General features: G+C 36.2%; 4 protein-coding genes across 4 annotated transcripts in view; 2 read left to right on the forward strand and 2 right to left on the reverse strand.

Annotated features, from left to right (window-relative positions):
- Nucleotides 1–3,205, reverse strand: part of LOC100640697 (probable phospholipid-transporting ATPase VD) — a 13,276-nt gene extending 10,071 nt beyond the window's left edge. The window contains exons 1-5 of the mRNA XM_011411235.2: nucleotides 2,568–3,205; nucleotides 2,088–2,304; nucleotides 1,897–1,979; nucleotides 868–974; nucleotides 491–622 (exon numbers count right to left, since the gene is read on the reverse strand). Coding sequence (XP_011409537.2) covers nucleotides 491–622; nucleotides 868–974; nucleotides 1,897–1,979; nucleotides 2,088–2,304; nucleotides 2,568–3,175 — 1,147 coding nt within the window. The 5' untranslated portion in view covers nucleotides 3,176–3,205. The remainder of the gene's footprint in view (nucleotides 1–490; nucleotides 623–867; nucleotides 975–1,896; nucleotides 1,980–2,087; nucleotides 2,305–2,567) is intronic.
- A 447-nt stretch (nucleotides 3,206–3,652) lies between these two features.
- Nucleotides 3,653–8,339, forward strand: LOC100640825 (FAD-dependent monooxygenase apdD-like). Its single transcript, XM_003383325.3, has 2 exons — nucleotides 3,653–3,795; nucleotides 5,361–8,339. The coding sequence occupies exons 1-2, from the start codon at nucleotides 3,701–3,703 to the stop codon at nucleotides 8,263–8,265; spliced, it is 3,000 nt and encodes a 999-aa protein (XP_003383373.1). The 5' UTR covers nucleotides 3,653–3,700; the 3' UTR covers nucleotides 8,266–8,339.
- Nucleotides 8,340–8,401: 62 nt separating this feature from the next.
- Nucleotides 8,402–22,660, forward strand: LOC100638159 (phosphoglycerate kinase 1-like). Its single transcript, XM_003383307.3, has 13 exons — nucleotides 8,402–8,511; nucleotides 8,555–8,605; nucleotides 8,657–8,809; nucleotides 14,369–14,436; nucleotides 14,530–14,606; nucleotides 15,489–15,592; nucleotides 15,930–16,049; nucleotides 16,140–16,254; nucleotides 16,552–16,686; nucleotides 18,702–18,823; nucleotides 19,278–19,378; nucleotides 20,558–20,656; nucleotides 22,458–22,660. Exons 1-13 carry the CDS (start codon nucleotides 8,447–8,449, stop codon nucleotides 22,496–22,498), a joined length of 1,251 nt encoding a protein of 416 aa, XP_003383355.1. The 5' UTR covers nucleotides 8,402–8,446; the 3' UTR covers nucleotides 22,499–22,660.
- Nucleotides 11,236–12,276, reverse strand: LOC109588413 (uncharacterized). The gene is made up of 5 exons (XM_020004585.1): nucleotides 12,216–12,276; nucleotides 12,128–12,158; nucleotides 12,008–12,078; nucleotides 11,877–11,960; nucleotides 11,236–11,829 (listed from the first exon to the last, which is right to left on the reverse strand). The coding sequence occupies exons 1-5, from the start codon at nucleotides 12,271–12,273 to the stop codon at nucleotides 11,354–11,356; spliced, it is 720 nt and encodes a 239-aa protein (XP_019860144.1). The 5' UTR covers nucleotides 12,274–12,276; the 3' UTR covers nucleotides 11,236–11,353.
- Nucleotides 22,661–22,848: the final 188 nt, after the last annotated feature.

The raw sequence follows: 22,848 nt of genomic DNA on the forward strand, positions 1-22,848 counted from the left end.
AATTATTATCTACTCTTGCATGAATGTATAACTCAAAATAGCAGAAAGTAATATAGTCTACAATTACTATAACTGAATTGAAATTCATGTATAATGTACATGTACTGTAAATGTACTGTACATGTACATCTACATGTATGAGTTCTGTTTCCCTAGCACTCATGCATGTACATGTATATGTACATTTAGTTCCTAAAACTATGAAAGAGAGACAGCCAATTTAGAAGCCACAAATGCAGAGGCATCACGAATGCTAATAAATCAATATTAGCTAATTTCATGAGCAATGAAGAAGAGTGGCAGGCGTACATGGATTATAACATGTAACAGCTAGAACTGTGAAAATTAAGTCTAGTGCAGTGCTTTAAACATACATGCATGTGAAAATGTATACTCAGTTTTTCATTCATAAGCCACAAAATTCTATGCATTAAAAATTCAATATAAAGTGCCAATGACACATACATGTACAGTATCTATATCCACTTACTGATTGCTCCAATAAGACAAAGAACAAACAATATTGCAAACTGTGAGACTACCTCAGCATTAATAGCTCTCTCCAGCTTGCTCCTCTTAGCACGATGCCCTGTATTGTTCAACATTGACTTGGTCTCATACCCTGGGCATCAAATACAATCAAAAGCTCACATAGTGCAGGAACAGGAGCAGCTCAAATAGACTTTACACTCATAAATCAGAAGCTCAGGCAAGCCTTAACTCTTTTACTGAGTATCTCTCTCTCCCTCCCTCCCTCCTTCCCTCTCTCTCTCTCTCTCTCTCTCTCTCTCTCTCTCTCTCTCTCTCTCTCTCTCTCTCCCCCCTCCATCCCTCCCTTCCTTCCTCCCTCTCTCTCTCATTCCTTACCAGCATACGCTATCATTCCAATGACATAGTCAGTATTACGAAGGACACACCCTCTCAATAGCAAGTGATTTCGATTTAAGACGATATGACTACCATCAGGCTTTTCACTAAATAGGAAAAAAGTTTAAAAGTACATATAGTACTGAATGTACTAGTAGCATACATATTAGATTTCATTGCTAAAAAATAATTGTGTGTCTTAATTTAGTTCTAACATATGGTAGGTATTGTACATGTATATTCTAGATGTACATGTACTTGTACACATGCATGAACATTATGCATTTACATTTTTACAAGAATTTCCTATTCAATGGTTTTTAAATTTGAGGTGCACGCTCATAAATTAGTATTGGCCTGACGTGCCTATTGAAAGGGCTACCAATAGGGGGGGGGGGGGCAGGTGGGGCATTTTGCCCCAGGCCCCCCAATCAAAGATCCCCAAGCCTCAGGTCAATAGTAAAATACTGTCTATGTAAAAACTCTTTTAAGTTGACTCTTGCTGGGCCATCTTGTTAATCACTGTTATTAATAAGGGAGGGAGGAGGAATTTGTATTAGTAGGGTCCCAATAAAAGTTATTGCCATGAGCCCCACATAGCCTATTGGTAACCCTGCCTATCAATCTAATGTTTATTAACACTATCGCTCTTAATGTCTAAAGAATAACAAAACCAGAGTACTGAAAGTGTATCTTTATTATCGTTCCTCTCATGTGATAACAAATGTGCTTATACACGTGTATACAATATAACCTCAGTTAAAATGTGATCATACATGTATTCTACAGTATATTCTATCAGTTTCCTTTTTCATTATAAACAAATGTACAAAGAAGCTCCCACTTCATCTTTAAAAAGTAGTGCTATTAATTATTATTCAATGAGAAAGGAAGTTCCATTGTTTATAATATTACATACATGTACAATTACATGTAATACACATGTACCTGTAGTATACAGAAACTAAAACAAGTACCTGCATGTTATGACTACACAAATTGTGTTAAGTACAATTACATGTCTCTTACATGAATCCTTTAAATTCATAGATTGTCTTGTTTGGTTGCTCATAAAACAGCTCTCCACTAAATTGCTTGGGGAAAAATTCAGCCTTAAATCAGAAATAAAAAATGAATACAAATTTTATGCATGATCATAAATACACATGTACATGCAACATACATGTACATGTACATGCATGATAGCATGAATCACTTACATGAGGTTCTCTGCTTTCCAGTATATCTTCAGGTACTTGACGTAGCTTAAGAGTAGTTTCACCATCAAGGTTAGATGTCTGTATGTAGCAGTTATTGTTAGGATCTGATGATTCTAATATCAATATGTCAGCTGGTATCACTTCGTCACAAGACAAACGAACAAAATCTCCAACATACAATTCCTCCCATTTTCTCCTAGTGAACTGACCTTCAATTCTAATTGAAATGTAATTTTTTTTTAAATTAAAAACAAGTGTTAATATAGTACATTATGCATAACAAGTACATGTAATTATTATTAAAATTTGGTGAATCTGTTAATTTGGGAGCAATTTGCTACAAAAAAACCTTCCATTTTGAACCATAAGCACATACTCAATGGCACATGGCCTCAAACTCACCAAATTAAAAACTGCCAAGAATATTACATAACAAACATCAGGTTAGCATTATTTCCCAGCATTAAACCATAAATGTACCTATTGTAAGCTTCACAGAGGGTAGCGTTCACTTTTCTATCAGACCGATATCTCCTAATGTCCTCAATGGCATCTTTTATAGCTGTTACAGAGAGAACACAAAAAAGTGGGACCCAAGAGACCTCTTTACCAAATGCTTCAATGGCCGGTATAAAATTGAGAATTATGATCAAGAGAAAGTACAGGTTGGCTACTCTGTGGAATTGCTCTAGTAGGTTTTTGGGTAGGAAGGTGATGAGGGTGTACTTTGTGGTGTGTACGACGTTAGAGAGTGAAGAAACGCGTCTAAAATTCAAATTATAGAGGTTTAGTACTATTCTCTTAAAGCTTTCACGCCATGTTCTTCTTATCGGTGGTACATAGGCAGAATTGTATGTTAGTCTACGGTAGTCACTAGTGTCTATCTGTGATGAATGTCCAAGATGACGATCAACTCCATTTTCATCGACAAATCCTCTGTGTCCAGCCGCCATTTTGTGATGATCAGCTAAAAATGAGGAGGGTGTGCTGCCATAGCGGTACCTCCCCCTAAAGGACAATGAAGATTCATCCTCCGAAAAGGATTTGTTGCCCTCGAGAAGAAGGCTCTTCTCTGTAACAACTGCCATGCTAGAATGCAAAAAAGGGGGAGGAGAGTTTATTTTTCACTATAATTGTGCTGCATGTGCAGCCGCAGAGTCTACAAAAATTATCAATCCACAAAGTATAAACATTTTTTGCTATCAAGTAGTAATCTTCAGTTGCTGTTTCGCCTGTCCACACTTTCAAATAGAATGCATACATTCTTACTAAAGTCTAGGCCTATAATTCTAGTATCAATGCATTTGCAAGCAGCCACACCTTTGAAAAGGGTGTGGTTTTCTCTAAATAACCCACCCTTAACTATATCTCGATTCTCCTATGCTATAACTATAAAATTGATACTTCCAGCTTGTAGTATCAAGCCAAGATAGTCCAGCACCAGAATTTGACCAGTATTACGTATAGAATCAATCTAATAAAGCACAGAAGCAGCAAATAACCATGAGCAAATGCAATTATGAATTGTTAAGTTCACCACGCCCCTTGCAATTTAATGAATTTCGAGGTGTCATCGTGTCAACTCCGCCCAGGCCAGTTTGCAAAGAAGAGCAATGGCTGATGAACAAGTGGAGGAGCTGGAAACAGATGTAGCTATCATCGGGGCAGGACCAGTAGGTCTTCACTTAGCTGCTGAGTTAGCATATAGGTAAGAATTCACATTCTACTTGTGGTAATGGAGTATGTATGCCATCTATCATAAAAAATAATCATTGCTATATTCACATGTATGTTTTTGAAAAATAACGCATACATTGCAGAGATGAAGTGATTTAGGCAGCAGGATTTTTGTTAGTTTACTGTAACTAACAGTTCCGTACATGTATCTATTTTCACTAAATTTAATAATTGGGATTGGTTTTAGTGTCATTAAAGGCGGATTTACAATATGACATTAGGCCAGCGTACCGTCAATTTTTAATCAAATGCGTGGGCAGTTTGACCTTTTGACGCATGCTTTCCACTGGAATAGAACCAGATTCTATTTCAGCGTCAACGTAACGTCAAGACTAGCGTAATATTGTAAATCCGCCTTAAGACTGTGCATACATGTACAATGTAACTTTGAGCAGTAGGAAAGTCTATGCAAAGTAGGCTTTGGTACTAAATCTAATCTAATCTTTTTAAATGCTTTTTATAGTCATTTTAATGTACATAGCAGGGTTTCCCACAAAGCATGCTCATGAGCTGACAAGCACTACAATACAGTATATTTGGAGCAAATTTTAAAATTCATAAAATCGCAATTTGATTGGAATCAGCTTAAAGTTGGTACATAGCATAAGGACATGTACATGTATTTGCATCAGAAAAAATGATTTATTAAAATGGAAAATTCTTGTTTATTTTTGACAAAATTTTTGGCCGTAGACGAAAGGCTTTGGTGATTTGGTCGACAGCCCGATTTTCTAGCATATTAAAAAATTCATTAAAAAATCTAATTTAGATTGGAATCAGTTCAGAGTTGATAAACAACATAAGGACATGTACACACGTATGTGTATCTGAAAAAAATTATTAAAATGGAGCATTCTTACATTTTAATTTTGTCAAAATACCCTGTACTATTATACACATGTATAGTGTACATGGAGTACAGTGTCTTTGGCCCAATTTTGAGCACCATTGACAAAAAGCTGCATGAGCACCAGGGTAGGAAATAACAGTGCTCAAGTGTGCAAAATACAATGTAGCACCAATTTTTCCTAATGAGCACCATTTTACTACAAAATATTCTACTTGGTGAGCCAATTGTGCACTAACTAAAGTCTATTAATAATTATTAATTATTGAAAACCCCACCCATAATAAAACACGTGCATGTGCTGCAGCAATGACAATGGCTACTAATCTGTCTAGCTTATTAAATTATTAAAAATCAATAATAGTACTAGTGCTCTTAGCTCACCAAGAATGGGATATTTATAACAATTTGGTGCTCATTTTGCTCACTAAAAATAATTTCTTATTTCTGACCCTGATGAATACTATGAAAAAATCCTGTAGGAAGCCCGAGACTTTGTATTATAAATGCACATTGTACATATTGTACATGTACATATACATGTAGTCTTTTGTCTATGCTGCAATAATGCTTTACCTATAGCTATCACTAATAATTGATGAATCATGAAAGTATGTAATTCTGATCTTGTGTATGTGTATATTTTACGTGTTTTATGATTGGACTCACTTTCCTTTTCTTATTCACAGAGGCATCAAGTCTATAGTGATAGAGAAGAGGAATGGACCATCATCTTCAGCTAAGGCAGTGCTGGTAAACTCACGTACAATGGAGCACATTCATCGACTGGGACTTGAGAAAACCTTTCAGCGTCATTCGTACCCTCGTCAACAACCAATGTCTATCACTGTAGGCTCTTATGTGCTCAAGGATAATGTTCTGTTTAGCAAGCAGTTTAGTTCATGGGGTGATGCTGTTGATGGTATCAATGATATGGAGATGCTGCTTGGATTCGATCGCACCCTAACCATCTCTCCATCTCTTTTGTGCCCTCAGTCCCAACAAGAGGCAATGCTGAAAAGCCATCTTGATACAAAGAAAGATGTTTGTAGTATATTGTGGGGTTTCATGGCTACCTCTATCACCCAAGACAGTGATGGAGTCTCAGTTAAGATTGTCAATTCTAATGATTTTACCACTGAGAAGACGGTAAATGCTCTTTATGCAGTCGGTTGTGATGGGGGCAAGAGTTGGGTACGGAAGCAGATTGGTGTACATAATATTGGGAAATTTGTCGTCCGTCGTGCTGCTAGTATCACCTTTCGTTCACCCGAATTGACCCGATTGATAATGGACAAGAAAAGAATGGGTCTCATTGTTGCCTTTAATTCAGTCTCACAGGGCATCTTTGTCACGCTTAATGATAAAGGAGACTTTGCTTTCCATCTAGTTCTCAAGCCAACAGAAAGTGATGAAGACATGAAGGAGCGTGTACGCAATGCAGAGCACTACATTAAGCATGCCATTAGTGATGAGATAGACGTGCCATTTACACTAGTTGATGCACACGAGTATAAGATGCATGGCTTGATTGTATCAAAGTATCGTGAGGGGCGAGTCCTATTAGCTGGTGATGCTGCTCATCAATGGGTACCTGCTGGAGGGCTGGGTCTAAATACTGGCTATCAAGACTCGGCCAATCTCGGTTGGAAACTTGCTGCTGTTATTAATGGTTGGGGTGGTCCACACATGCTTGATTCCTATGAGGTGGAGAGGAGGCCACAAGCCTACAAGACTTGCCGTTATGCTGTTGGAGCTGTAGAAGAAGTTACGGCTGGTGTTCCTAGCCTTATATCAGTTTTGGAAGCTATACCACCAGCCCGCTGGCTTATTCGCTCTATTGCTGATTTTGGTGTCCGTAGTCAATTCCAAATTAACCATCACATTATACTGGGGTACCAATATGCCGACTCTAACATTGTTGTCCCGGAATTTGAGGACTCACCAAACAACACTGATATCATCAAACGAGTTACAGATGACGATACGTTTGTTCCCTCTTCTCTGCCAGGCTGCCGTGCTCCTCATGTTGTACTCCCAGAGTCTCCTACTATCCATGATCTTTTTGGCAGAGGGTTCCTATTGCTGGTTATAGGAGGAGCTGAGACCGATTGCGAGAGTCTCCAAGAAGAGCTAAAGTCTCGTAAAGTCCCATTTGAAGTGCGTGTTTATCCTAAGCTTCCCGATCTACTCCAGTTTTACGATCGCAAGTATTACTTGATTCGTCCGGATGGTAATATAAGCTGGAGGTCTTTCTCTCAGCCCAGCTATCAAGAGGCTATGCACATTGCTATGAAAGTCTGTGGGGACATACCATATCAGTCCTTTCCCAAACCAGCTCCATCTCCAAGGAATATAGGAGCTTTGGATTTTTTGACAGATGTGTTTTTGGGGATTTCTGCATTTCGTTTCTTGGAGCGGTACACGTCTCTCTCTACTAATGCACTGATTTTTACCGGAATAGGAGTTGCAACACTTTCCAGTGTACTCAGGAATAGCTTTCATTTCAAGAAAGCTCCTTACATTCAAGGGGTTTCCCGTCATCAAGCATGGGTTGCAACGAAATTTGGACCGCCAGAGCAATCCCTGCAAATGGACCCATCTTTTGTTGGTTCTTTTGGCCCAAAGGATGTTCTCATTAGGGTAAAGGCAGCATCAGTGAATCGCATTGACCTTGGAATGAGATCAGGTTATGGCGCTCCGCTATTCACCAAGTTTGCACTTGCTAGCAACAGGAAGGGCCTGTTCCCATTGATATTGGGTAGGGATTGCTCGGGAGAAGTTGTTGCAGTTGGTGATGAGGTGACAAGCTTCTCACCATGTGATGAGGTTTATGCTGCAGTCTCATTCAGCAGACAGGGAACACACTGCCAGTATGTTGCTGTGGATGAGAGCGACGTATCATTGAAGCCTGAGGGTGTTGATCATCGTGAAGCATCCTCTATCCCATGGGTTGCTGTCACTGTGTGGACTGCTCTTGTTAAGAAAGCTGGTCTCAACAAATACAATGCAAGGGGTAAGAGGGTCCTTGTTCATGGAGGTGCTGGTGGTGTCGGCTCTTTTGCTATTCAAATGTTAAAGTCCTGGGGAGCTGATGTCACTACTACATGTTCCACTGGTAACATCACGTTTGTACATTCCCTGGGAGCTGATGTTGCCATTGACTATACTAGTGGGGACTTCTCATCTTCACTCCCACTGCGTTCATTTGATGTTGTACTGGACACAGTTGGAGCTGATTATGAAGGACTGTCCCTACCATTACTAAAAGCCTACTCTGATGCAAAGTATGTCTCTATTCGTAGTCCGTATGTCCGTTACATCACCAAGTACGGCTGCTTTTTGGGTACTCTAATCTATCAATGGAGCTATAGGTACAAGATATTAGTCAATCGTTTGTTTGGTGGGCGTGCCTTCTATTATTCTATTGCTGAGTCAGATGGGAGCGTCTTAAATATTGTCAAAGACATGGTGGAGAAAGGTGAGATTCGTCCTATTCTTGGAGCAGTATATTCTAAAGATGAGATGATTGCAGCTCATGAGCACGTTGCCGGTGGACACACTCGCGGAAAAGTAGTCGTTGACTTTTCGTAAAAATGACCAAACTAATGCTTAGGAATATTAAGATTATAATAATAGTAGCAATTATTTTATTTTTGCTAGTGAAGAATTTAAATTGTATTTTTTTGCAAAAAAATAATTAAATTTTTGATTTGAGCCACGCCTTTTTTGTTCCGGATATTACTCAGGATATTTGATACTCGTGAACTTAAAAATGGCTGCATTTCAGAAGCTAAGTGTGGACGAGATAGACGTCAAAGGCAAGAGAGTTCTCGTGAGGTAAGCAAATAAAGCAATGATTATTAGCTCTGTCTACCAACAGGGTTGATTTTAATGTTCCTTTGGACGGCAAGACAGTGACAAGCAACCAGAGGTAGGCCCTTCCTCAGTCTTGTTATGAATTTTTATAATTTCACTCATTTAGGATAGTAGCAGCTCTGCCTACTATTAAGTATTTGTTGGATAATGGAGCACGTAGTGTTGTGGCAATGAGCCACTTGGGTAGACCTGATGGACGTAAAGTTGATAAATATTCACTTGCACCAGTTGCTACTGAATTCCAGCGACTCCTGGGAAGGTAAGATTATGAGCTGAGGAAGAATTATGTCAATAAAAAGATAATCATTAACATTAAAGGGTGTGGCTGAATACATGTACATGGACAGCAGCTTTTTATGATACACAGGGTTTCCTACAGGATTTTGGCATAGTGTTATGCAGTTTCTTGTTGGTGGATTCTATGACCAGGCCTGTACTGCTTATAGACTGGGCATTTTGACAAAAAATACAAAGAGAGAATTCTCCATTTTTATAATTTTTTTTTCTGAAAAAAACTTGTTCTTTTGTTGTGCAGAAAAATTTAGCTGAATCAAATAAAAATTGGATTTTTATAAACTTTTAAATTTGCTCCAAAATTGGCCAATAACCAAAGGTTGTAAACCTGTGGTTTTTGACCAAATTTTGTCAGAAATGGCCAGGGGAGAATTCTCTATCTTTATAATTTTTTCTGATGCATATACATACACATGTCCTTATGTTGTGTATCAACTTTGAGCTGATTCCTATCAAATTTGGATTTTTCATGAAGCATTCACTTAGCATGCTTTGTAGGAAACCCTGATACCGTATAGGGGTTTTATTTTGTTGGTATAAAATTTCGCGAATTTGTCCAGATTTACCATTTGTTGGTATAAAGTTTTGCGAATCTACCTTCTGCAGCCATTTTTCCTAGTGTACCACACCTCTTTTATGGAATTTAATTTCGCAAATTTAATGAAAACGCGAAATTCGCGAAATTTATTTCCAATGAAATATAACCCCATATACGGTAGTACACCGATAGTACAGACATTGCGGTTCTCATGACACATGTTTGCTCTGGTTACAACTTCTAGTGCATCACGATAGACTACAATGCCTCCTTTGTACTTTTCTTTGTTACATTCTTCCTCATTCATTGGATCAATCATCAACTTGCAAGGCAATAATATTATGTGGTATAGATAGGAATGTAATGCATAGTTTCGTTTATTATACATGTATGTATCACAACAAGAAGCATAAGAATATCCTAACAAAAATAGTCCAAATAAACATTGCTATATTGCTTCTTCATAAACTTTTTATATAAGACCAGTTCGTTGCTTGTTGTACCCAAAGCAAATCAATGGGCACTTTACCAGAGATATCAATCTTTGCACATCCTCCTTGATTATTCACACCAAACCCATTGCATTCCACTCCATTGGTCCAGGATTTGTAAGGTAGGGCATATACCAGCACCTCTATTATACCTTGGCTTGCAACAGGCACATGTATGTGGTGGCCATCATGCACTGGTAGCAGTATAGGCCAATGTCATCAAACTATGGCCCACAAAAATAATTACAATATCCCCAGAAAGCAGTGGCAACTCCCTTGTAGTTTTTATTGCATTTAGGATGGCACAGATCATCATCATAATCCTCATCTTCAATCTTCATCACATCAATCCTTTGCACATGTGCTTGTTGCTATGTAATGGAAAATCTGCACTAGCAAGAAGTGAACATTTCTTATATCATAGTCCAAGGTAGTTCTCCTATTTATCAGCACAGCCAATAGGCACTGGGCCAACCTTTATTCCTCATGCTTTGCGAACTAGAAAAAAATTAATTTACAATATGCAGCACACTTGGAAGAGTCTTAATTACTATCAACACAGCCAAGCTTGATTAGTAAGTAGTAACTACGAACTTCGGTTCCATTAGCTTCAACTTTAACATTATCCAAAATACCTTTAAGAAGATGAAGACTGACTCTTAATTCAACAGAAATAGAAAGCATATTTTCATAATTATCAGGGACAAGTGCTATGCCTAGTGGTGGTGACATTGCTTTAATCATGTTCATAACTTCATTTCTGTTTCCAAAAAACACATCAATATAGCTTTATACCTGTAATGATCATCTGATATGACCATGATTTTGAATGTATATTGTACTTGCCATTGTTACGTTCATGCTATCCATAAGTGTGTTTGTAGGATTAATAGCCAACACAGCAAAACCATAATAAAGAAACAATCCTGACCTCTTTGATAAGCAATGAACCAATGTGCAGGAAAACTAAGTTGCTGAATGATACTGAGTGAAATAAAATGGAAAAGTGATAGAGTTAATTGCATCCAGTCCTCCTAGATATTCACCACAATTTCTTAACACTAGCCTTTGGAGAGTGAGATTTAAAAGAGAGTTTACTGTTAGGTTGTGTGTTGGAGCCATTACAGTAAATGATAGCTGGTAGTGATGAATCACTAGTGAGTGTCAATGGTATTTCTTTTATGCTTTCAAATAATTATTCTACTCATAGTGAAACTAGAATTGCTTACTATTTTTACCTAATTTGGTGATGAAATCATGCATAAACAAACATTGCAAGTGAAAGCTAAAGTTTGTGCTTGCTAGGCATAGATAACTTGGTATAGATGAAAACAGACTGTATACTATATTGATTGATGAAGTTTCAATAATTATTTAGAAAAAAGTTGCATGAAAAGACAAGCACCAAAAATTATCAAAATAGTCCTAACAAAAAGTCCTATATTGCTTCTTCATGCACTTATTATATTAGGCCAGTGCACTACTTGTTGCATCCAAGATCAATGGGTGCTTTATCAGAGAGATCAACCTTTGGACATCCTCCTTCATTATTCACATTAAACCCATTGCATCCCGCTCCATTGGTCCAGGGTTGGTAAGGGAGGAGCCCAGCACCTCTGCCATACGATGGCTTGGAACAGGCATGTGGTGGCCACCACCGGTAGCAGTATAGGCCCATGTCAGTGTATGCTGATCCACAGAAATGGCTGCAATATCCCCAGCAAAGGTGGGCAACTCCGATGTAGTAATCCTTGCATTTAGGATAGCAGAGACCAGCATCATATTCCTGACCTGAAGTGCATCCATTTCTTGCACATGTGCTTATTGCTGTGCGCAAAGGGAAATGCTCATTAGCAACAAGTGAACATTTTTTAAAGCACATTCCCCCAAACAGCTCCTCATCATCAGCACAACCAATAGTATAATCACTAAACTTTGTTCCACATGCCTTGTTAACTACAAAAGGAGTTAAACAGTACAAACTCTAGTTGCAAAAGTCTTACCTTCAACACAGCCTCCCTTATTTCCTTTATAGTAAACACAAAGATAGTTTCCTTCAACAGTAAGTGTAAAATCATTCAAAGTACCTTTAAATTGTAAGGATGGATTTTTAATTCAATAGAAACAAAAATACTTTTTTGTAAATGCACTCTCCCTTCTGGTGGCAAAGTCTCATTGTTCATGTTTGTTACTTTGTTTCTGTTCCTAAGGTCACATGAATAATGTACAATAGTATGCACACAATACATTATACCTGTAATCATCACGGTTGTAAGACTTTGTGCCTATCATAGAAATAACATACAATGAATATACATTAACACATACAGCTATTGACATACTTGGCATAGCCAGAACACAAACACTGAGAGTCATAAAAAAGAATACAAGAGTCTTCATCGTAATTTTTTTCTTAATTGTAACTTGCTCACTGCATCAAAAGGAACCTCTTTATATAGCCTGCTGAATTTGAAGCATGCATCATGCAGCTCTTGTTACAAGCACGTGCGAAAATGCCTTAATGTTTGACATGTGTGCCTGGTATTATTTACAACTTAGTACACCTAATAGTACAGCTACCCAAAATATTGGTATTAGACATTAATTATGGCTCTCGTGGTGCCACATGTTTGTCCTGGCTGCATACTATTATTTACAACTTCTAGTGCATCACAATAGACTACTGACCTAACAATGCCCCAATTGTACTTTTCTTTGTTTCATTCTTCCTCATTCATTGAATCAGTCATCAACTTGCAAGGCATAGATTATGTGGCATAGATAGAAATGTAATGTATAATTGTATTTATTAAAGTTTATTATACATGTATGTATGACAACAAGATAAGCATAAAAAAATATCCTAACATGTACAAAAATAGTCTAAACAAAATATTCCTATTCTGCTTCTTATGCACTTATTATATTAGGCCAGTTCATTGCTTGTTGCATCCAAGATGAATGGGCACTTTACCAGAGATGTCAATCTTTGCACATCCTCCTTGATTATTCACATCCAACCCATTGCATCCCAATCCATTATTAGTCTAGGGTTTGCAAGGTTGGGTACAAGCACTTCTATCATATCTTGGCTTGTAATAGCTCTTTGGTGGCCACTACTGGTAACAGTATAGGACCACTCTGGTCCACAGAAATAGCTACAATATCCCTAGCAAATGGTGGCAACTCCCATGCAGTTTTTTTGCATTCAGACCAGCATCATATTCCTCATCGTCATCACATCCATCCTTTGAACATGTGTTTGTTGCTGTGCGTAATGGAAAACCTGCACTAGCAAGAAGTGAACATTTTTATAGCATAATTCAAGATACATGTAGTTCTCCTCCTGGACCAACCTTTATTTCACATGCTTTGTGAAATAAAGGTTATGACAATAAGAAGCATCTAAAATAGTCCTAACAAAAATTCCTATAATGCTCCTTCAAGCACTAGTTATATTAGACCAGTCCAAAAAAATTGTTGCTTGTTGCATTCAAGATGAGAACCTTACCAGAGATGTCACATCTTGCTTGATTATTCATACCAAACCCATAGCATCCTAATCCATGCATGTAGGGTTTATACAGTAGGGTACCATCACCTCTATTTTACTTTGGCTTATAACAGCTTTTTGGTGGCCACCATACATAGCAGTGTAGGCCCATGTCAGTGTACTTTGATTGACAGAATTAGCTACAATAGCCCCAGGAAAATGTGGCAACTCTGATCTAATTTTTGTTAGCACAGACCAACATCATATCCTCATCTTTACATGATGACATCGCAATGCCACCATGTGTTTGTTGCTGTGTGTAATGGAAAATCTGCACTAGCAAGAAGTGAACATTTTTTATAGCATAATCCAAGATAGCTCTCCTTATCAATCATCAGCACAACCAATAGTTACTGGACTAACATTTATTGCACATGCTTTGTAAACTAGAAAAATTCGAGTTAATTTACAATATGCAGTACTATTGCAAGAGTCTTAATTACTATAAACACAGCCAAGCTTGACTAATGAGTAGTAAACACAAGTTTCAGTTCCATTAATTTTAACTTTAATTAATGCTATCCAAAGTACCTTTAAGAAGATGAAGACTGATTCTTAATTCAACAGAAGTAGAAAGCATACTTTTATATTTATCAGAGACAAGTGCTGTGCCTTGTGGTGGTGACATTGATTTGATTGTGTTCATAACTTCATTTCTGTTTCTAAAAGACACATCAACAGCTTTGCGTCTATTATAGCTTTACCTATAATGATCATGGTTGTAAGACTTTGTGCCTATTATAGAAATAACATACAATGAACATACATTAATATACAATGTATAATGTAATTATTCATATTCTTTGTCATTTGAAGCTCTATAAGTCTATTATCATCAACTACAGCATGCATATTGTAATTTGTTATCAATGATTCCAATTAAAATAGCCTTTATTGTACATGTGAGTCACTGAATAATAAAAATGTTTACTTTTGCCATAGGAATGTGACATTTCTCTCAGATTGTGTTGGACCTGAAGTGGAAGCTGCTTGCTCACAACCAGAAACAGGTAATTCAATGTACACAGCTACACGTACATGTGTATGTATGTACTGTTCACCCAACAATTATAATTGCATGTTAATTTGCTTGTATGCTGTAGGTTCAGTATTCCTATTGGAGAACCTGAGGTTTCATCTTGAAGAGGAAGGGAAAGGTCTTGACAGTGAGGGAAAGAAAGTGAGTGACAGTAACTAGTGTAGGTTATGCACACTAGGGAACTAGTGCAGTGATGTACATGTATGTGTACCTGATTAGATGTAACATTAAGGTAGTTAATTACATACTGTGTTTCCTCAAATAAATGACATTGAACCTTGAAAAAATATTGAAAAATAAAATAAAAGGAGCCAACAGCTGGATTTGAACTGTGGACCTCACACAAGTGAGTTCAGGAAGCTTAAAGAGGTATCTACAAGTCATCTATGTCACTGTAAGGCTAGATTTACGTATTTATACTTCCATTTTATTGCTAACCTGACGTTTATTTGTACCCGGCTTTTATTTGAGGATATACATGTGCAAGTATGTTTTAGTAATTAATGTCCCTCTTACAATATGTACCATTTTTAATTTGAAATAAGACAGATGCTCTGGCCACTTACTGCAATATGTAATACCGATGTACATGTACTCTATTGTATGCATGTCTTATATAATCTTTAGTGAATGAGTGAGAGTATTTTTGCAATCAAGAAAGGCTGTACATGTGTGTTCAAAGCCATTTTAAAGCATTACTTGTGTCTGTGACCATATTTGTGACCCAGGTTCATGCCCACTAGTGACAAAAATGATGTAAGTGTTTCTGTTAAAATTTACAAATTTTCTACTCTTAATGATATTTTGTAATCTATAATAGTTCGTTGATATTTTAGTGAGATCCTATAATTTCTACAATAAAAAAAGTTTTTAGTTTATATCTCTGCCAATTTGTATATTTTCCTTTTGCAACTGGAAATCTTTTGTATTTATTCTATCTGTGTGTGTAGAATTAAAGTTAATTAATCTACATGTATGATCTATTGATTGTCATTTTAAGTAAATCCTCTCATAATTGTTTAGGTTAAAGCTAGCCAGGAAAACGTTGATGCTTTTCGAGCCTCATTAATGAAATTAGGTGATGTTTATGTTAACGATGCATTTGGAACTGCACACAGAGCTCATAGGTAAAGAGTTTATTTTGGATGTACACGTAATTGATTGCATACATATACATGTACATGTACATTATACATGTACATACAATGTATGCATGTAGACTGATCTATAGAGCTCACACTAATTAACAAGCCAGTGGGGTTTGGGTATTATTGTGTGTAGTTAATAATTGTTAATCATTTATCATTGCTTTTTATATGTACTTGTACTGTATGTTCTTTTATTCAGCCCTTTGTTTGGTGCATGCATGTAGTTTAATGGTGCTGATTACATGTATCATATTTGTAACTTTGAAACATAATAGGGTATTATTAGATCTTTTGTTTGTATTATATTATTTTCTAGTTCAATGGTTGGTATTAAGTTTCCTGTAAGAGCTGCTGGATTCCTTATGAAGAAGGAGTTGGAATACTTTGGAAAAGCTCTTGGGAATCCTAAGAAACCATTTCTGGCAATTCTAGGAGGGTAAGGAGCGGATTTTGTATTCATTAGCATCTGCTCTTTTTTCTCCCTCTCCCCTCCCCTCTTTCTCCTCCCTTCTCTCTCTCTCTTTAGTGCTAAAGTTCATGACAAGATACAGCTCATTAATAATCTTCTTGATAAAGTTGATATCATGATTATTGGTGGAGGAATGACTTACACTTTCCTGAAAAAGTTGAATGGAATGGAGGTGAGGGAGAGAGTGATGTACACATGTACATGTGTATAATGTACATGTATGTACATGTCAGTTAAGGACTGTACATGTACATGTACATGTACCATGTGATGCAAATTTACAGTTACAATGTATGTAGATCTACATTATAGATACTTTTATTAATGATAAAAATATTTTAATAGGCAATCTTAATGCATGCATTGATTGTTATTTTTGGCAGTACACGTTTTTAATCATTTATGTTGAGATACTTATGGTTTAGTATTTTTGATGTGGTTATTTATGATTCATCTATTATTGATACAGATTGGCGATTCGTTATTTGATCAAGATGGTTCCAATATTGTTGATGACGTCATGAGTAAAGCAAAGGCTAAAGGTGTTAAGATGGTCTTTCCTGTTGATTTTGTGACGGCAGACAAGTTTGACAAAGATGCTAACGTAAGTATTGGTACATCTTTTTATATGTACATGTACATGTACATGTATACACATGTATTATATCAAGCAATGAAATAGGCAGGTAATTATTAGCTCTCATGTTATATTTCTCTTAACTGGACAGGTATTGTAGAAGTGAGGGGTTTCTCTAATAATTTTTTGCTTAAAAATTGAAATGCATGGTGTACATGTGAAGTGTATAAAATACTTACCAGTGTTTATAATAAAATTTTTAATATGTAAAGTCAAAATGTCTTTCAATACAAAAATTGATCAGACATTTAAAAAATGACCTAACAATCAGTTAAGTTACATATAATGTAAGAAAAATTACTACTCTCCCCTCTTGGCTATAACTTCATTTATTATTTTCTTCTCCCTAGAGTTACAATGTATGGCATTGATTTACTTGTGCCTCCCAGGGTTGAAATTCTGTGTGATATACTATTTCACACTATGCATATATGTACTATACATGTACATGTACAATGTACATGTAGTTTTTTTATTGAGTCGTTGAGCTGGTACATGTACAGGTATGTACATTAATTCTCATTTTGCTATCTGGTGGCTGGTGCATCAATTAAAACACTGCATGATAAGTTGTGACTACATGTATGTACATTTACATGTTACTATACAGTAAAAAGTACATGTTATATTTTATTTTGTCCAATGTTATAATGTGTATAATAATGTACTTGTAGTTAATTTACATGTACATGTACATGTACATAGGAATGGGACAAATGTACTGACATTTGAAGGTTTTTTAGACCATTCGTGTACAATGTACTCAAGTACATGTACTTAGGTGTCAGGGAAACCATTTGGCACAATGCTATAATTATTATTTTAATTACTAAAATAAAAGCCATAGCAAATGGTATGGAATGTGGCTTCTTATTGCATATTTTTAAGAATATTTATCTTATTATAACCAAGAGTACAGCTGCTATAGTAGCACTACCAACATTTAGCATTAGCTTTTAATAATTTAAGCCAGTTATTATCATTAACCAGTATAGATGAACCAAATAATTTGAGCATTCATTTGTTTTGAGTAGTAGAAAGTTCGAAAGAGAAAATTTTCATTTGTCCCATCTCTAAATTTACAAGTGCCTCTTCATGTACATGTACTATTGATTGCATTATAGCTATACAGTCAAACCTCTCTAAAACAAATCCCCAATTAGCGGACACCTCTCTATAACGTACAGTTGCTCTTGTCCCGGCCATAAGGCCATTGGGTAGTATATAAAAGAACCTCTGTATAGTGGAACCTCTCTATTCTGTATAACGGACGAGATTTACTGTCCCCACACATCTACACGTGTACAAATTAACCTCCAACGGATGAACATGGTCCATGCAACGGACTTTCTAATTAACGTGCATTTTTGAAGTCACTCCAAAAGGCATACTCTATAGTGCATTGCTTTATTGCCTCGAAACTTTGTGGCTATACGGTAGCTAGTAGGGTTTCACACAGGGGGAAGGGGGAAATCCCTTCCTATACTCTAAGTTTCCCCCTAATTAATTAAAGGGTTTATACTGTACTTGCCATAATTCACTGTTATTCATTACACAACTGAAGTTAAGTAGCAATCGTGTGTACTGTATAATAGCTTATTCTTGCTTTTTCTTGATTAGTTTAATAATTATTACAAAAATAGAATCCCCCAAATATAATGTTATTGTTAAATTTTTTATCTCCCATCCCTTTAAAGAAATCCTGTATGAATTCCTTGCTAGAATACAGTTCATTATGACTAAAAATCAGGAAATTACAAAAATCATAGTCACGACTTTTGGATAAATTTGTGAAATTTTTGGGCCATGGAAATTTTTTGCTACATGTACATGTACATGTATATGGTATGTTATTACTTTTATGGGAGCTGAACTGCTGTTTTCTTAAGCAAGCCACATTTCTGTTTCATCCAAAACAGTTTTAACTGAAATTGAAATGACATTATATGTAATTTATAATTTTATATGTACAATGTATGTAGACTGGATCAGCTACTGTTGAGAGTGGTATACCAGCGGGCTGGATGGGACTGGACTGTGGACCTAATTCAAACACTCTCTTTGCTGAGACCATATCAACAGCTGCCACCATTGTATGGAATGGGTAAGAGTAATAAGAGGCATGGATACACTAAGCAGGGGTGTATAGATAACTTTTAAAAAGAGGAAGTAGAGGGCTAGTGCATGTTACTCTCATTGAATAAGGAAGTTGCTGAACTGCCTTACTGTGTACTTCACTGATAATAATTAATTTCCTCCTAGAGGGGATGGCTTATAGTCACCTAGCCCACAGAGCTATTGGATTCAGCCCTACAGGCTACACAAACATACATGTACATGTACTTGTACATGCATGTAAATGTACATACACCTATGTGTACATGTACTTGTACATCATGTACATGTGCTTGTACTTATATTATTTGAGTTTATGAATTCTCTGACTGCAAGAGTACTGACTGTTAATGTTAAGTATTACAGCATTACTTAAAACAGAGAAGGAACAATTATTCTTGCATTATTATTGGTGTTGTTGTTTTTTATTCGCTTTCATGTAGTCCTGTTGGAGTGTTTGAAATGGAGAAGTTCTCAACTGGTTCAAGGGTTGTATTGGAAGCAGTTGTGGCTGCTACTGAAAAGGGTGCCACATCAATCATAGGTGGGCAGTTATGGGGATGGAAGTTTATACTGTATATAGTAATACCGTATACCGGCTTATTTTCACAGTGAAACATTTTTGCAAATTTTGAGTTTTTGCTCTGCCTCAAAAATTTTCCACCATAAAATTATGCATCTTCATTGCCACATGATCAGCCTGCAAGCTACACGTATTTATGAAAATTAATTTTAGAAATGCAAGATTCACAAAAAATTTTCCACTAAAAAATAAACTGGTATATGGTATTCTCTAATTGTAAACATCAGATCAAAAGGCTAGAATATGGAGTATAGCATGTTGTAAGAATGAAAGAAGAGTATAGCCATATATTTTTTACCAGTTATGGGCAATGCATGTTAATATTAGCTTTAATTTTATGGTCCATAAAATAAGGTCCTAAACAGCTATGTCTATCTTTAAAGGGTAACTGCACCCCAAAATTTTTTTGCCTGGAATAAGTTGGTAATGAAGAGAGAATAATAGGAAAAATAGCTAAAATTATTAAAAAGTACTGTTTCTGTACTAAATCTTGGGTCAAAACTTGTAATTTTTTGCCTTACAGCCATCTTGTCAAATCACTTCCGGTGGTGGGCGTGGTCACGCGATGACGTAGATGGGGGAACATTAGCAAGTGTCTGCATTAAAATATTAGCAACTTTAAGACTGGATTTCTAAATTCTTCGTGCAATAAAGCAGCTAAGAGGTATTTTGCAATTATTAGAAGTTATGCAGAGCTAAATGATGCAGTCAAAATTTAAACTTGCCGTTTAGTAGTTTTTTCAAATAGATAGATTTTGTTACCAGTATAACTGCTTGTAGTTAGCTCTTGATTAGTTCTATATGGTCCACTTCATTAAAATTGCTTCATTGCATGCAGAACTTAGAAATCCAGCCTTAAAGTTGCTAATATTTCAATGCAGAAACTTGCTAATGTTCCCCCATCTACGTCATCGCGTGACCACGCCCACCACCGGAAGTGATTTGACAAGATGGCTGTAAGGCAAAAAATTACAAGTTTTGACCCAAGATTTAGTACAGAATTGGTACTTTTTAATAATTTTAGCTATTTTTCCTATGATTCTTTCTTTATTACCAACTTATTTCAGGGAAAAAATTTTTTGGGTGCAGTTACCCTTTAATGTAATCAGACATAGACCTTACTGCACATGTACATGTTAGGTGGTGGAGATACAGCAACATGTGCTGAGAAGTTTGGAATGGCTGATAGAGTGAGCCATGTTAGTACTGGAGGAGGAGCTAGCCTTGAACTACTGGAAGGTAAACCAATTCGTATATTACTATATCTAATCTAATATAATTGCCAGTTAATTTATATTTGATCACTAATATACTGTGTAGTATTTTTTGAGGGGGTCAAATTAATAGCTTTTTGATAGCTTTTCGCCAGAATTAAATCAGCCATTTTGGAGCATTATGTCCGTGCTCAATGGCACCTAGTTTCAAATTGGCCAAATTTAAAACTGCAAATCATCAAAAATTTATGAATTGGCTATAATTTACATGTACATTGTACCCCTCCAATATTACCAGTTATACAATATTATTTACAATCATTATCCACAATCATGTTATCAAGAGAAATTTGTCATACATTTCCCGTTGAGATTACCCTTAATTTCTACCATGCCTACTTGCAATTGACCAATCAGATTGCGTCATACGAGGTAAATATAATCGCTTATTTACCTCGCCAAGGTAAATATGGCCAACTTATTAAAGTCGTCAAACAGGTTTTCTTAGTTATTTACCTTGTGGACAGCCCGGGAGCAAACAGGTTTCTAATTATTTACCTCGAAGCATAGCTATGGCGTCTGGAGTAATCATTTTTAGCAGAGAAAGCAGCAAAGAACATTGAAAAGAAAGAAATAGAGCCTCAAAAGCATTGGGCCATGTGATAAACTTCTTAATGGGTGGAGTGGAATTGGAAAGGCGTGTTCTGGGCGTGTTTTACTGTACACACGTGGCGCGAGTGGAGAAGAGATTTTCCCGTTTCTTTAAGAAGATACAAAGAAGTAAAGAGGCCTTGTGCTTTTATAAAGCCTTGCTAATCATGGGTAGTTTCTTAGCTACAAATTTGGCATGGTAGAAGTCTGTTATACACCTCGGTCTCGGTTGCTATGGGTTTATTTACCTCGGGACTGCGTCCCTCGGTAAATAAATTCCATAGAAACCTCGACCTCGGTGTATAACCTATACTTATAGTATTATTGTAAAATTGAAGTGTTATTGCATTCAAGCAGCCATTGATTGTTGTTTTAGTAAAGGTAGGATTAAGGTGTATGTAATTTTAATTTGTAACTTTTAATGAATATGCTTAAGTAACTATAAGTCTCTTGCACACATACATGTATGTACATGTAACTATACACTTTCTATAAGTTATTTATGCATTATTAATTTTATTCAAAGACTACTTAACTGTAGCCCACACCACACAACTGAAAGTGTCCTGTATGTTATTGTTTGTTTATTGTTGATTAAATTGTAACACAAATGAAAAATAACATGCATGTACTGATTATACATGTACTGTACATAGTACGTACATTTTACATGCCAGGTACATGTACATATTATAGGTGCCTAATGTAGAGTATTTACAGCACTAACATGCAATAATGACAATTGTTTGTTCAATACAAAGAAGCCATCATTCAAATAAATGAGTATAATGTGATCATGGTAATTTTGGAGGGACACAATGTAAATTTTGGCAAATTGATTATTTTTGGTGATTGGCAGGTTTTAACGTAGCAAATTTGTAACCATGTGCCATCAAGCATGCACATAATAGCTCAAAATGGCGGATTTTATTTGGCAAACGGCTTACCCCAATTATAGTACTGTAATAACTACACATGTACTAGTATTTGAATGTATTTAAAAGTTATTAAACTAATCGTACATTTACATTATAAGTTGTAACAAAGTTAATTGTAAGGCCTACATAAATGAAAGTCTGTTCTCCAAGTGTATCGGGGCAGTAGCTTTCACAAAATAAAACCAGTACCAATATGTACATGTATATAGCCAATAATGTTAATTTCTTTATCCATAGGTAAAGCACTGCCAGGAGTGGTAGCACTCAGTGACAAGTGACTCTTCAAGAAAAAGTCCAAGAAAATTAACAACATCAGCTCCAAACTTTGACATAATAACCTGCTACACGTGCATGTATTTTTTTGCTGTTTTTTAGGTATTATACTAGCAGTATTATTAGCAGTTTTTTTATTCATTTTGCTATGTTAGAGAGCAACTTCATTTTCATGCTTGCGTGACCTTGTTATGCACCTGTTACACTCAAATGGGTAACTATGCTCTTAGTAATAGTATAAACAGTAAAGCAAGAATCATAAGCAGCAATATTCATGTATTGTACAGCATATGTGTTTAAAGTAGATAATGTATTTATTTATAGCAAAAATTTGGGTTTGTGGTTCATGTATTAG

The sequence above is a fragment of the Amphimedon queenslandica genome, unplaced genomic scaffold (assembly GCF_000090795.2).
Source record: "Amphimedon queenslandica unplaced genomic scaffold, v1.1 AMPQUscaffold_13512, whole genome shotgun sequence".
In the NCBI taxonomy this organism is placed as follows: domain Eukaryota; kingdom Metazoa; phylum Porifera; class Demospongiae; order Haplosclerida; family Niphatidae; genus Amphimedon; species Amphimedon queenslandica.

Bases quoted from the DNA above. Each gene is read 5' to 3' on its own strand.
- LOC100638159 (XM_003383307.3), top strand. From the start codon at position 8,447: ATGGCTGCATTTCAGAAGCTAAGTGTGGACGAGATAGACGTCAAAGGC. The intron at 18,824-19,277 runs GTAAGAGTAATA...GCTTTCATGTAG, and splicing joins GCCACCATTGTATGGAATGG to TCCTGTTGGAGTGTTTGAAA. The intron at 20,657-22,457 runs GTAAACCAATTC...CTTTATCCATAG, and splicing joins TAGCCTTGAACTACTGGAAG to GTAAAGCACTGCCAGGAGTG.
- LOC109588413 (XM_020004585.1), bottom strand. From the start codon at position 12,273: ATGAAGACTCTTGTATTCTTTTTTATGACTCTCAGTGTTTGTGTTCTG. The intron at 12,159-12,215 runs GTATGTCAATAG...TTTCTATGATAG, and splicing joins TTGTGTTCTGGCTATGCCAA to GCACAAAGTCTTACAACCGT. The intron at 11,830-11,876 runs GTAAGACTTTTG...CTCCTTTTGTAG, and splicing joins TAAGGGAGGCTGTGTTGAAG to TTAACAAGGCATGTGGAACA.
- LOC100640825 (XM_003383325.3), top strand. From the start codon at position 3,701: ATGGCTGATGAACAAGTGGAGGAGCTGGAAACAGATGTAGCTATCATC. The intron at 3,796-5,360 runs GTAAGAATTCAC...TCTTATTCACAG, and splicing joins GCTGCTGAGTTAGCATATAG to AGGCATCAAGTCTATAGTGA.